This window comes from Coturnix japonica, chromosome 4 (genome assembly GCF_054131305.1).
Source record: "Coturnix japonica strain WE chromosome 4, WE-NBRP24, whole genome shotgun sequence".
Classification (NCBI taxonomy): Eukaryota; Metazoa; Chordata; class Aves; order Galliformes; family Phasianidae; genus Coturnix; species Coturnix japonica.
The window spans coordinates 17407591-17422339 of NC_140666.1; the positions used below are offsets into that span (position 1 = coordinate 17407591).

General features: G+C 43.3%; 1 protein-coding gene across 1 annotated transcript; it reads right to left on the minus strand.

Annotated features, from left to right (window-relative positions):
• Positions 1-498: 498 nt before the first annotated feature.
• Positions 499-13101, minus strand: LOC107312885 (transmembrane protein 182-like). The gene is made up of 5 exons (XM_015860701.3): positions 12861-13101; positions 10769-10886; positions 9183-9281; positions 7232-7369; positions 499-2496 (listed from the first exon to the last, which is right to left on the minus strand). The coding sequence occupies exons 1-5, from the start codon at positions 13011-13013 to the stop codon at positions 2267-2269; spliced, it is 738 nt and encodes a 245-aa protein (XP_015716187.2). The 5' UTR covers positions 13014-13101; the 3' UTR covers positions 499-2266.
• Between the last annotated feature and the right edge of the window lie 1648 nt (positions 13102-14749).

The window sequence follows — 14749 nt, forward strand, 5'->3', positions numbered from 1 at the left end:
GCCAGTCTACAATCTCATTTTCTATATCCTTATTGTTGTGATATTAGAATCTGCTCAGCAGTAGAGTTTAAACAAAAAAACCACACCCTCCATTCAAGAATGATTCAAAGCCATGATTCTGTAAAGAATGATTGAGTTTTAAACTATTGCCTGTTCTAGAGCTGATCCAGAAGGAGCGAGTCTCCAGGGATGGTTTACTCCCTAAGGCATGAATGCATGATTAAGCTAAATGTATTCCATAAATGCCTTGATGACATTAAACTAAATTTTTTAAAGAACAGATGGAGAAAGTTAATAAATATTTCATTCTGTAATATAAAACTCACTTCTGTATTCACAACTTCAGGGATCCTCAGCTTCACAGATATCAATAAGTCTGATGGATTTCTTGCTGCATTCTCATACTTCTGCCCTGGTGTCTCTTATGGGATCATCATTTCTGCATGCTTGGATTGTTTTATGGGATCAGTGGAAGGCAAGTGACTGTAAATCTTGACCTCTTCTGCTCCTGGATTATATACTTTTATTCTTTGTGACCGTAAGTGTTCATCTCTACACTGAATAGATAATTACATGACAAAAATTATTCAAAGAGAATTTATAGTGAGAAATTATCACTCAAGGAACTGATGGGGCACAGGCACAACCCAAAGAAAGGGAAATTAAAACAAACAATTAAAAACAAAACAGTTTAAAAATACCAGCTAAAACACTGAAATATCAGCGTGTTTGAAATGCCATGAAACATTTACTCACTGGGGAAAAATGCATGATTTTCACCTGTATATAACAATTCTAGTCAAACAAAATTCCCATTAATGGAAATCAGTGTGAATGTTGCTTAAGAACCATAGAACAAGCGCATTATTCATACGAAAGAACTAATCTTTACATGTGGGAATTACAATTTCTCACTCTATGTATGCTGTGAATCTTGTAAAAGAGTAATTAGAACCTGCTCCAAAAGTAAAGAAATGCCAGACTTGAATAATATTTTAAGAAGAGCATTAACAAACATTTTTATACTGCCAACAGTCGTCGCTGCTTTCTAGAAGAAGTTTACATTACATTATTAATTAAATATACTGAGTCAGTAGTACGACATAAAGCACTGGAAATATATGTTTACCATAAACTTTGACATCCATGAGAAAAGCATGTATTTTTAGTAAGTTTAATTTAAAATTTATGCAGATGAATTCAGCAAGCAAAGGCCCAACAAACTACTTCAAAGTAGCAAGATCTTGACTGAAAAACACAAGATCAACTCTTTGTCATTTCTCAAGTGTCTACAAACCTTCATGTGCACGGGATAAATGACATCACCTCCTGAATGTAGATCGTTTTGTATAGCATTAGCATGCATTACTCTTAGTGGGACCACTTTAACCTGTCAGACAATGTACACTTGAGCAATTGCAAGAATTAAAAAATATATAAATTGTATATAATGAGTCTTTTCAGAGCTGGCTCTTCTACTGTGTGGAATACAACAGGGTCCCATGCTGTGCTGGCTGACAGGCTTTACCATAAAACAAACAAACAAAATAATCATAGCATCATTGTTCCCATTTTCTTTCCCCCCCAGCTCCAATTTTCAGTTTTGGATTGCAAAAAAACAATTCTCTGTTCAGGGAAAATCTTAAATGCATTGTAGCACGGTGCTTTAAAGAAATATTAATTGATACATCTCATGTTGCATACCATAGAAATCGGTTTAGTCATTATTACGAGTTAGGTTAGACACAGGTACATTTGTACCTTCAGAATCAGACCTTTTAATGAAAAAAACTCTTATGTTTCCCGACATTCCATTAAAATGGTTGTACTTTGACGTCAATTAGAGCTAGCTTAAAAAAAAAAAAAAAAAAAATCATCCTTAATTGCTTCTCAGAAAAAGATATCAGAGCGTACACCCCCACAGCTGCATTCCATTACCTCTTAGAGGAAATGAGGATGCTGGGAACCTCCAGTGCTGCTGAACACGGATGGGGCCATGCTGGCAGCAGTGAGCCATGGTGGATGCCAGCTGCAGTGAAGGCTGGTCCTCCCACCTCAAACTGCTGCACAGTCCAGAGAGATGCCTACAGGACTGAGAGTGTTTGCATGCTCAGTGCTCCACCCCTGCCTCCACATAACACTGACTTCAATCACGCACCTACGCCAATGGTTATAGCTACAAAACGGACATAATCTTCAAAACTTGTGTACGCTTCATTACAAGGAGCATCAACAATTTTCTCCAAGAGTTTCTCAGCACCTTTTCTTACTCAAGGGACTCTGCCAACTCTCTGCCAATCAGGAAGAAGAGGAGCCCAGAGAGCAGTGACAGGGGCACGCCAGCAGCAGCAAGGAAGAAGGACCAGCCATAGAAGACATGTACGGGAGCCTCCTGCAGGCACACCTCACTCCTCTCCAGGAGGATGTACTTTTGGAAATCAGCCACAAACTCCTTCCACAGCACAAAGAGGAAAATGAGCAGGAGAAATAAACTTCCTGAGAAGAGAGACAAAGATGGTTATTCTCCAGTTACAGAGTATGAAATACAAAAAGGTTAAAAAGTGAGAAAAAATTGCAACATTTATTTTTGCAGGCTAGTGTTGCAGAATGGCAACATTTGTCAGGTTTTCCCTGACAAAGGAGTGAGGAAAAGAGGAGGAAAAGAGGAGGAAAAGAGGAGGAAAAGAGGAGGAAAAGAGGAGGAAAAGAGGAGGAAAAGAGGAGGAAAAGAGGAGGAAAAGAGGAGGAAAAGAGGAGGAAAAGAGGAGGAAAAGAGGAGGAAAAGAGGAGGAAAAGAGGAGGAAAAGAGGAGGAAAAGAGGAGGAAAAGAGGAGGAAAAGAGGAGGAAAAGAGGAGGAAAAGAGGAGGAAAAGAGGAGGAAAAGAGGAGGAAAAGAGGAGGAAAAGAGGAGGAAAAGAGGAGGAAAAGAGGAGGAAAAGAGGAGGAAAAGAGGAGGAAAAAAGAGATGCTTTTCCAAATACGAGATCCTATTTACAGCAGAAATACCAAGACCTGTAGACTAGTCCTACTGGTGGACCTACTGAAGGCAGAGCCCCACAGACTTCGGTTGCCCCAGCTGACAGAAGTGTCCCTACGTGTCCATATGGCCAAGATCCATCTGCCTCAGTTGAGTAACTCAAAAGCAAGGTCAGAGAGCTCATTCCATGAGGCTGTGGAGTCTTTTTATGACCCCGTGTTAGCACATGAAACCCTCCACAAGCCAGGTGGTGAAAGGCTGAGGGCACTCCAGCCCTCAAAGTCAACATCTCCCTTGGCAGCTCTCCCATCAGACCCAGAGCCACGTATTTCTGTACATATCCCCACAGAAGACCTTGGAGGTCAGCCCTCTTATATCTGTAAAGTATGTGGAGGGCAGGCACCTCATTTTGCTATCCCAATTGCAACACCCTATAACTCACAGTGATGAGAATCTTCATGGAGCAGACACCGAAAAAACAGCACAGTCCCAATGTTACTTACTTCATTGCATTAAAGAATGTATATGATGCATTTAAAAGTCAACATATATTAACACTAAATGGTAATGGTGTGATGACAGATCTGAAACTACATCAGTAATATCTTGCCTTGCCACATCACAGCTAGAAGCTTGCCATTTTTAAATGGTGGCATATAACATATAGACAGACACACATGTGCATACATATATGGAAGAAATACATCACAGATTATGGTATTTTCATAACAGAAGTAAACAGTTTGGAATTAATATGGCTGAAAAGTCATTGCACAGTTCTGTGGATGTGTTCTGGCTTCTGCAGGATTTCATTCCGCCCATTGCAATTTTTAAACCAAAGGTAGCTTGTACTATATTTAACTATTCCCCCCAGCAGCTTATGCACTACAAAATCCAGCTTTCATGCTAGGCAAAGGCTGCAGGTATGGCTTGACATTGATCTGTCTGCTTAGCAATGGAGCTTAGTGAAACTTTGCTTGGAGGACACGCAGCAGTGTTGAGCTGTGTTTCTGCTCATAGTGATACAAGCACATATTGTTGCTACAATACCCTGCTTCACATCTTGTAGCCTAGAAGGAGGATCCAAAACATTCCTCAGTCCTCACTAGGAGTCATATAGAAGTTGAAGCTACTCATCCTAAGCTGTTGTATTTATTAAACTGCCTCCTATGCCCTAGGACTGGGAATTGAATCTTAAAAGTCAAACATTTCTATAATCATACCAACATACTTCACATCACCACACTCTGCTATCTCAGACCGTTCTCCCTCCCATAGACAAGTCCTCATGGGCACTGCAAAGGCAGGCTAGGAGTTAAACAGCAGCTGGTGTAACATTTGCATGTTCATTGAGATTGTGATACCACTTGAAATTACGTGCACAAATAAATATTTTACACTTAATATGATAGTTGTATGTTTAAAATACCAATTATTCTACTTTAAGAAAATGATCGAATGCTTAAATAGTCACATGTTCTTTACAAAAATACAATATATTGATAAGAAGGCAATTAAGCCTTTATTACTGATGTAATTTAAAATTAAATTAATTAGATAGCAACTGAACCTTGAAAAGTGCTCTTTTAAAGATCAATTTATATTTCATTAACTTATAATACCTACCGTAGGAGACACAAATAAAAAAGTGGTCCCAGAGGGACAGAGGACACGGGTAGGTAGTGGGTTTTTTCCCCAGAATTTTCTCTTTTCCTTTAAGTAACATATTTAATTCTTGGTTGCTGTTTTATCCCTGAACAAACCAGATTGTCTGAGGCTCATTTACTGGGGAAAGCAAAACAAAGCCTACCTGCCCTTGTGCAGCTCCTGGGGAACCTTCAAAGAATGTCATTACTTTGTCATTAAACAGGTGGTGGAGGTGATGGCACAGCCACAAACTAACTACAAGCCCCCTGACCCTGAGAGAGCTGCACCCTACTGGTGGGTGAATGGGAGTCTGCCTTCTGCTTTCTCAAGTAGGGACAGGTCTGTGAACTCAGTCTTTAACTCTTATTCTGTGGAAGCTCGTGAACTTGCATGTAGTCTTCTAATTGTGAGAAAAATGAACTTTAATGATCAGCAACTTGTTCACCTATTCAGGATGTTCATAATAAGGGAATGGAGGGGTGACCTTCACCTGCCTTTCCCCATCTGTCAGCTTCTGCTGCTCACTGAGAGCCTGAGACTTGCTGAAATGATCTGGGAGCAGGGGTGCTGGAGAACCAGCAGCTGGAAGAAGCATGGGTTGCATATTTACTGATATTTCTGCTTTTCCAGGGGTGCTTGTTATGAGTTCCTATTTGTTTTCCTTAACATCACCCAGGACACAGCAGGACAATTCTTCCCTCCAGCAGCTGAGCAGCCCCAGGACTGGGTGAAGACTATTCTCACTTTGTAATCATGGCTGCTAAAACACCCAAAGGAGCACAAGGGTATACAACCCAGGAATCTGAATTTCAGAGGATGCAGCATTCACCCAATGTCATTGTGATGCAAGTTAAGCATACTGTCATCCTGCATCTATTTGGACATTATTTTCAAGCAGTACTGATAAGTTTGAGGTCAGGAACAAAAAAGATGGAAAAAAAAATTTCAATAATCAGCTGAAATCCTAAGCAAACTCACCTGAAAATATATTGCATTCTTCTAGCTCTCGCTTACATCAAAAACATAACCTGGGGAGGATTTGGGTGCTTGGGTTCCATCTCAGCCATGTCAGCTCATGCACACATCAGATTGCCAGTACTGATCACCAGAAGGCACTGGTACCTAGCGAAGGTCTGAGAGCAAGATATCTTGCATTCCCAAATGAAATTTCTAGGTGTACAACCACATTAAATTTACCTTTAGAAAAAAATTCAACGCAACCGAGCATTTATTAAACTGTATAAGAGAGAGATAAGCAGATACCCACAGGCTTGCTGGGCTTACTTCAATAACTGAAGACCTGAAGGCAAATGGAAGATTGAACAAAATGCAAAGCAAATTAGCAGAGGCAGGTAGGGCCACATTGATTTAGTGCCTCCCAGATTTTTTAGTCAAATAGATAGATGCCATCTAGCTTCACGTTAACAGGCATCTCAGCAGGAATCACGTGGTTAATTATTAGTACATCTGGGGAAGATGGAGACAAGGAAAGAGCCTGTGAAATGGAAAAGAAGCTAAATAACAGGAGGGAAGAAAAAGTAAAAGATAATAAGGGGAAGACACAACGAAACTGTAAGGAATTTGGGTGGAGTTCCTCCAGGCTTCGTTTAGGGACCTCTCTTGTTAAGTCATTTTCATCAATGTTTTTTAGTCCAAAAAGCTTAAGCTGACAAAAAGCCCAAAATGGGAAAAAAGATGCTGGCTTGTGCTTGATTCACTGAGTACTGAGGGAATCAGAACCTGGTACGGGGCTCATAGCTAAGCAAAATTAATTTCAGAGGAAGGCTTGAGTTCATTAGGAAGTTCTTCACTTGGCAGGGCTCATCAGAGCTCCAACCTTTAGCTGCTTGCATTGCAGGGGGGAAAAAAAGGGAAAAAAAAAGGGGGGGGGGAAAGAAAGAAAAAAAAGAAAAAGGGTTTTTTTTTCCCAAGTTTGAGTCACAGTTATAAATCAAGTACTTCTCCAGTTATTCCCTCTCAAATACAGAATAGGCCCAAGTGATAATTCAGTGGACTAATTTGCAATGGTAGTGGGGATAATGAATCAATGCCTATTTTTAATTCATTTCCCTGCTGTGACACTGCTTTATCTTTTCAGATTTTATTAAAAACCAGCCCTCCAGTTTTGAATTGCTGAGTATGCCTTTCATTGCATGGTGGTTCTCCAGGTTCTAGCAGAGCAAAGACAGAAGAGGCTCAAATACAGAGCCACGCTGACAGAACAGAGCGTGGCTGCTCACTGTCTGGGATAAATGCAGCTACGGACATTACTAAAATTAAAAGGCTCTGGATATCGTATAAGGCTGTAGAAGAAAAATAGTACATTTCCCAATTCCCAGGCTCCTTAGGCCTAAGAACTATCTTTCTAAAGCTTGGCTCAGCATAGGAGTTTATTGCCCCCTGGGGAAGGGGAACATTTATTCCAATTCACCACTGCTCCCATCAGAAAACCAATCCCTCCCCAGCATCCCTGAGGGCCACGACATCACTGTTTGCCACCCATCACTGTGTGCCTCCCCATCATTGGGTACCACCCCATTCCCTGAGTGCAGTAGGCTGTGCACACTCCTTTCTGTCCCGTGTGTATGATTACCACTAATGGCTTACCTGAGGCTATCAGGAACCCACCGCCCACTTTGTAGGACCTGGCGCTGACAAAGGGCACACCACACACCAGCAGCAGTCCTCCCACCAGGCCAGCAGCCACAGCCAGTATGATGAATGCTGTCCAGAAGCCTCTGTACACTGCATGAAAGCCAAAAAGAAGAGAGTTAGAGGAAAAGGAAGGGAAGCTCAGCTGGGCTTTTAGAAGGCTATATGGAACTCCTGCATTGATGCCAGCTTGGGCAACAAAATGATGGTGAGCACTGGGATCAACCTAACACTGAGATTGGATTCATGGGGCTGAAAGTGTTTGCAAGGAAACCACACCAGAGAGTATATGAGAAGGGAGGACAACCCCAGGTGTGGGCAATGAGGGCTCAACAGGTGGAAACCCTCCAAGCCTCCTCCCATTTCCCCCAGTATATCTGGTCTGCTCAGACCACCACCTCCCACTGCTTCCATTGCCTTTTGTTGCTCAGAAGCATGAGTTAGAGAGATTTGAGCTGAGCATGAGCAAACAGCAATGCTGAAATGACTCACACTTGAAAGAAAAATGATACAGAGAAGATGTGTTTTGCTCATTTTAAGCCATTTTGTCAGGAGAGCCACTTAGGGAGAGATAAGTATCTTGAACTCTCCAAAACCACAGAATTCATTTTAATGTTTAACCTCCCGTCACCCATTTCTCTCGGGGAGCCTAAGAGGATGCAGATAAGGCAGAATTATCTCTGGCACAGGTAATAGCTGGAGGACCCACTTCTTGGACAGCCTCCTGTTTTGTCATAATTTGCATCTGAGTATGGACTGCCTGGGAATAAAATAAAAGTGTATGGCAGAAAAGCCTGCTCCATGTAGATTTCCCAGTGCTTTGCAGAGGGGTTGGTACAGATCTCGGTTCCCTGAATGAGGGTGCTGAGATATCCCCATCTCCATACCGACACGTCCCCATGTCCATGCCATCACGTCCCCATCTTGTGCCAACGTGTCCCCATCTCCCCAGGGATGACATCATCAAGACCAGTTCAGCAACAGGATTGCAGCAGCCCCAGCACTGGGGCTGTACCCAAAAGGCATTTTAGAGGCAGCTGCAGAGGCTGCATAGCACAGGCTGATGGGCAGCGACAGATGGTTCAAGGCCCCTTTATTTAGCATGGAAAAATCCATGTGTTTACCATAGAGATCATTCAGAAACTGGAGTTGTACCACTCCCTCCTAAGCAGAAAAATAAACCAACATTTGCCCATGTGCCTGCCATGGACAGCCTGCAACAGGCTTCTCTTGCCACCATCCACTCCATATTGCAGTTTGCTCCCCGAGGCAGGGATCCGACACAGCAAAAGGAGTGAGATGCTCTCCCTCACACGCTCCTACTGACAAATATTTTATTTTAATTAATTTCTTGTAAAAAAAAATAAAAAAGTATAAAAAATAAAAAAAAAGGTAGTGCTAAAGGCTAAGGAAAAGGTCAAGATGTTTGTTTGTGCAGCATGCCTGCCCCGGATCCCCAGAGGCAACGCAGAGTGATGCACACTATTTAAAGAAATCAATTCATTTCCAAAAAGATCATGGAATTAATTCTAGCTGCTGCCACCAATTTAGCAAATTAAAATTCCTAGCAGCAGCTGATTCATTAAAGAACTCTGAAAATACAGAGAAACATAAATAAAAAGGGAACCAGTTGAAAAGAGAGCTCTCCAACTGTGTCGTATTCGAGGTATTAAAAATAAATGCGATGGATCTTCTGACAATTTGGTCTTTAACTGATTTTCCAGTGTTTGTTTGTTTTGTCTTGCAACAGATCAATGCTGGCGCTCTCCCAGGAAGCCACGCGAGGCCACTTTGCAAGGAGCATCCCTGGTCAAGCTTGGCCATGAGGGCTTGCAGTAGGGCACACATAGCACACAACACACACCCCAGTCCCATGGCTTGGAAAAGGAGCTGGGAAGTGACCCACCTGCAGTTGTGTCATAGGAGGGATGTGGGAAAGGCCCCAGGACGATGGGCATGGGGAACAGGTAGCCATGCATGCAGTGCTTGGGGTGCGCTTGACTGGCTGCAAAAGAACGACAAAAGGTTTGCTTTGATTTTGTGCAAAACCACAGTGATGCTGTTCAGATTGCAAATTGACATCAATATTCCCATTGCTATTTTGCTCCAGAAACCACCTGCGAGGGAAGAAGGGGTTTGGGTAGCAGAGCCCTCTGGTTGGTGAGAGAGGAAAGCACAATTAGAATGGACGTGCCCCATCAATATTAATACCACCGAGACTTATCGTGATTAACAGTAATAGAATGAATGTTAAATGAATTAATTAATGATTGGACACTTATTTAAATATGTTCCCCAGCTCAAAGGAACACTTAATAATAGGTGGACATTAGTTCATGCTAAATTGACTATGGAATACCTATTGAATTAATTATTACATCCATGAGAGCAGCAAATTAATTTGCCATGATCAATCCTATTATAATAAATACCTAAAGAAGTAATAAAAATTTGCCAGCTATCAGAAAGAGTCATTTTACTTCAGGTAACATTGTATTGTATAATGTATTCCTGTATAATGTAATTAGATAGCAAGCTCCCTCTCTCGCCTTTTTCATCAAAATATTCTGTGTGAAAAGCTCTGCGCTGTTCTACTGAACAGTGGCAGTAACAGTTCTACAGCAAACAGAGGTCAGGGACTGAGGGACAGCAAAACCAGCTGAGATTTTAACCACTGGGGAATAAACAGATTGTGGGAACCTGCATTATTTTCAGCCAGATCCCTCAGCAGGGTTATCCCGCTGCTCCATCAGCCTGTAAGCATCTCTGAGCAGAGCGAGCAGAGGGTCAGGGCCTTTGCAATGTTGAAAACCTTGGCAGACCTTAATATTTTTTTTCGCCTCTGAACATATTTCACCTTCTTCGATTTTTTTTAAACATGAACGTGCTTTCAGAAAATAATGATTTTGCATCACTCTTCTTCTTTGCAATGAAACTCTCATGCTTGTGACTTCTATGACCTTAGAAAGAAAAACAGGCAAGATCTGAAAGCAAAGGTCTCGTGTGCCCAGGAGCACAAACCCACTTGGTTCTGTGGGAGGCAGAATGCTCAGCCAAAAGGGTGAGCACCTGGAGGAGCTCATAGTTGGATGGGGCCCTGGGCAGCCTGATCTGGTGTGATTAAAACCAATTTTCTATGAAAAAAAGGAACTGAAGAGTAGTGCTAAGGATAAGATAGACATGGGTTCAAATTCATCACGCCTTAGCTGGATACAAATATCATGGTGCACGGGAGCAAAGTCAACCCTGCTGGTGGATGTCACCATCCCATCTTCATGGGTGATATTTTAATTGGCACCAAGGAGTTCCTATGTGATGATGCCCAATGGGGGCAAAATCCAAGCCCAAAAAAAGAACCCAGGAAGTGTGCCCCCAGTTAGCTTTTAGTGGAGAGATTATGGGAATGGAAAAGAAATAAAATGGAACAAAACAGAGTGCAGAGACATCAGGCTGGCAGCAGCACCAAGAGGCACAGCATGGCCGGGTACTCACTGTACCAGAAGGTCCAGATGGTCTCAGACTGGCTCTCGCTGAAGAACCAGCACCGCCAGAAGAAGCCCTCATGATGGAAGGTGAGGATCTGCGTCCCAGCCTCTGCCAGTGTGTCTGCCTGTGGGGAGTGAAAGACAAGCTGATGTGAGGATGGTCACAGCAACAGTGAGAAGCACGTATGTTAAGCTCAGATGGTTGTGCTGCTGTTTGAGTTGGTTTTGGAGGGGTCAAGGGACAGCTGCTGCCATTGATTTTCTGCCTTACCACAGCTACAAAACAAATATTTTAGCTCCTTGAAATGAATAGTATCATCATAGCTATCCTGATAAAAAGGGTTTTGCAGATCCTCACAGACCATCTTCTCCTCTCTCCAAAGATGCTCTGATTCTCCTTTTATTTTCAGGATAAAATGCCAGCTATGGCTATAGTGCTATACAGACCCCACCAGCTGCTGACCTGGTGCACATTCAACTACTGTGTGGCAAATAGCGACCCTCCTTATTCATCAGGGACAACATTTGCCAGTTTAGGTAAAGAAAGATAAGGTAAAATTCTCTGTAGGCAACCAGTACCTGAACTAAGAATCATAGAAATAGCATCTGAAATAGAAATAAAACAGCTCAGAGGAAAGAAGAAGAGCAGTGCCCACTTCTTCCTGATGCTACTGGAATCACCCTGCCTCTGTGACTGGCAAAGAAACACGTGGCCAAGAGCGTCCCTGACACCTCTGAGGTGTCTGTGTCATGCTGCATGCCATCCCTGCCTTTCATTCTAAAGGACAGCAGCACTAACAAAATCCAAAACAATTAACACTGTCATTTCCTAAGATCAAAACCAGAGCTGCACTCCTCTGGCTGTGGCTCTGTCTCCTTTGGGGCTCTATTGCACTGCTTTTTAGACATAAAAGACAACGCCTTTTGCCAGGCAGTTTTATCTATCTATCTATCTATCTATCTATCTATCTATCTATCTATCTATCTATCTATCTATCTATCTATCTATCTATCTATTTTGAGTAGTAGAAAAAGTCATTTGGAAACATGACTCAAGCAGTGCCCCACAATTGACAATGGGATTCTGAAATGACAGCATTTCTTGCTGGCATCATGATGCTCACCCAGTGTGACTCACCACACCAGCAAACATCAAACCTAATTGGATTGAACTTTGGAGTAACAAAAAGTCTGCATGCAACAAGAATCCTCCTGTCATTTTTGTAATTGCAGCCACACATTGATCAGCTCAGAAATACTTCAGAAGAGAGGATGGCTGTGATTGCTTGGGCAGGCAGACAGCAGCAAGTTCAGCACACAGCACACTTTCAAAAGGATATATAAACATGTGATAGGAGCACTGAGCACTGAAACACCTGTCATAAAAAACAGGAAACATTCAAAATCGTCTTGCCTGCTAACAGAAACCCTACACAAATCCTAATTTGACAATAGATCTCTTCACGTGAGGTGGGCAGGAAGCACTGCTGCCTCTGCCATGCACCTGCTGCTCGCTCCTGTTTGCTGTCTGTACCACAGCTCTCTCACTTCAGATGTAAGTGCTTGCCAAGCTCTACACTTTAAAATATGAACTACTTTTAAATGAACAAATGAGGCGGAGAAATCTTTTAATAGAAAGTATCAGGAGATATCTTTTGTTTTTTGAGGCAAAGGCTGTCAACAAGTAAAGCTCTTACATTTTTGCCTTTCATTCCCTAACATTCATATCTGCCAGAATACAGAAGCACTGTTTTCATGTTTTCTAGACATTTTTACTGTCAAAACATTCACAGAATCATAGAACGGCTTGAATTGGAAGGGACCTCAAAGCCCATCCAGTCCCAACCCCGTGCCGTGGGCTGGCTGCCCCCCATTGGACCAGGCCCATGCGACCTAGCCCTAAGCACCTCCAAGGACGGGGCATCCAAGGGAGCTCAGGATGACTTTTTGCATTAACCGGTCACTTTAAATAAGCATAAATGTCACCATGGATCCGAAGCTGCCAGCACCTGAATTGAAGGTAGCTGTGCCGCTTTTCAACAGTTCTAGAGGAAATTATCAGCTCCCTCCTCTCTAGAACAACCTGGTTGGGGATTTACCTCTCCAGGCTGGTGCGTGCTGTTCCTGTCCTCGATGACCCCACACATGTCTGCAGCCAGCAGCCAGTAGTCTGTCCCGAAGGCGAGCAGGAAGAGCAGCACGGCAGTGCTGCCTAGGATGCCTGCGGTCAGCGAGGCGACACCAGCCTTCATGGCCAGGCAGAATTTGGGGAAAAAGAGGGAAACACTGGAGCTTCCCAGTCACTGAGGGAAGGGAAGAGAAAGGAGAGAAGTGCTATTCTGGGACACAGATCGGGATCTTCGGGCAGCCGGTGTGAGTTTCAGGGGGTGGCGGGAACGGGACTAATAAAAGCAGATGACCTGGCGTAGCCAAACAGCTGTGGCATTAAGGGAACATGACAAACAGCTATTGAGACAGAGCAGGACGGCTTCCAAAAAAACACATGGCTGCTCACTTCAGTGCGGTGAGCCCTGAGCACGGGTCATGAGAAGTCGGGGTGCTGAGCCCAGTGAACTGGAGAGCTTAAAGCCTGCTGTGCACGGAACAAGCAAACCTGAACCCACAGATATCACCACTCCAGAGCCCGTGGTCCTGTGGTATCTTCAGTCTTGTCTGCCAAAGCACCGTGCAGAATAAAGCCCACACAAACCAAGGGATAGCATTAAAATATCAGTGGCCCTCTCAAAACCCTGGTGCTCACAGAGCGATGCGATCATCCCACGCACACACAGTTACATCAGTGTGTCCGCATCCAGCAAGGCGCAGAGCACAGAGCTCAGCTGTCTGCACCTGCACATCTATTCTACACACCTGGAGCATGGGGATCTCCCTGCTGCTGCACAAAGGCAGGCAATATATGGCTCTTGGTCCCCTTCCAGTGTCTCACCAGGCACGAAGACAATCCTGTGCAGAATTCTGCTGCCATTCGGCTCCTAACGCTATTGTCTGCTGCTGGAGCATCTGCTGTAGATCACTGCCAGCAACAGGATGCCAGACCAGGAAAACTGCAATTTCTGTAGGGCAATAACTATATTCCTGTGGCATGCCAGCAGTCTAGGGGAGGAAATTTAAACTACAGTGAAAATTCAAGTGCCAATTTTCAAACCTCAGCCTAAGCCATGACCCAGCCTAAAAGGAGGATAGAGGAAAACGTTGACTTCCTCAAACAAATTGCCAAATTAATTTCTAAATCAATGTAACGAAGGCAACTGTGCGCATATGTGTATAGCAGAGAAGCTGCCCACTGCTGAAGGAACTGGAGAGAGTCGGGTGAAATTCTGACCAATTCAAGCAACTGCCGGTGCACATGGATTGATGAACCTGAGTATAATGGACTTCACGTTACAATAAGAGATTGTACCTCCTGTACTGCTCTTTCTTAAATACTGCAGGCTGGTGTGGCTGTTAAGTAATACAGCAGGTCTCTCTTCCTCACTGTCACAGTGGGTTAATGGTACACAACTACTGCAGCAAAGCGGTCTCCTTCTATTGAAAACAAAATGGTTAATTAAATACTAAGTGCAATATAACTATCACCTAAATAATCTCAAGTAAGTGCAATTTCAATCAATTTCCATTTAACAAGCATGGAATACTGGTGAAACCTGTCTGGAGTGGCCAAGAAAATTGGTTGCCCTCCATTTTTGTGGTGCACAGCTCAGAGCTGAGCCCAGCAGTGGGGATGTTCTGCCTGGGGGTGCCCAATGAAACCACAGCATGATGTACCAGCAGCAAGGACTGCTCGCAGATCACAGTGCAACCACATGAAATTACAAGACAAAGTGGGCACTTGCATGTTAAAAAAAAAAAAAGAAAGAAAAAAAGGGGGGGTTGATGCACACTTCCACGTTTAGGTGTGTGCTTTTTAGTTAGCTGCATTTGGCAGTGCTGCGTTTATGCTAATGCATATTTGCACATTAGCACGGTT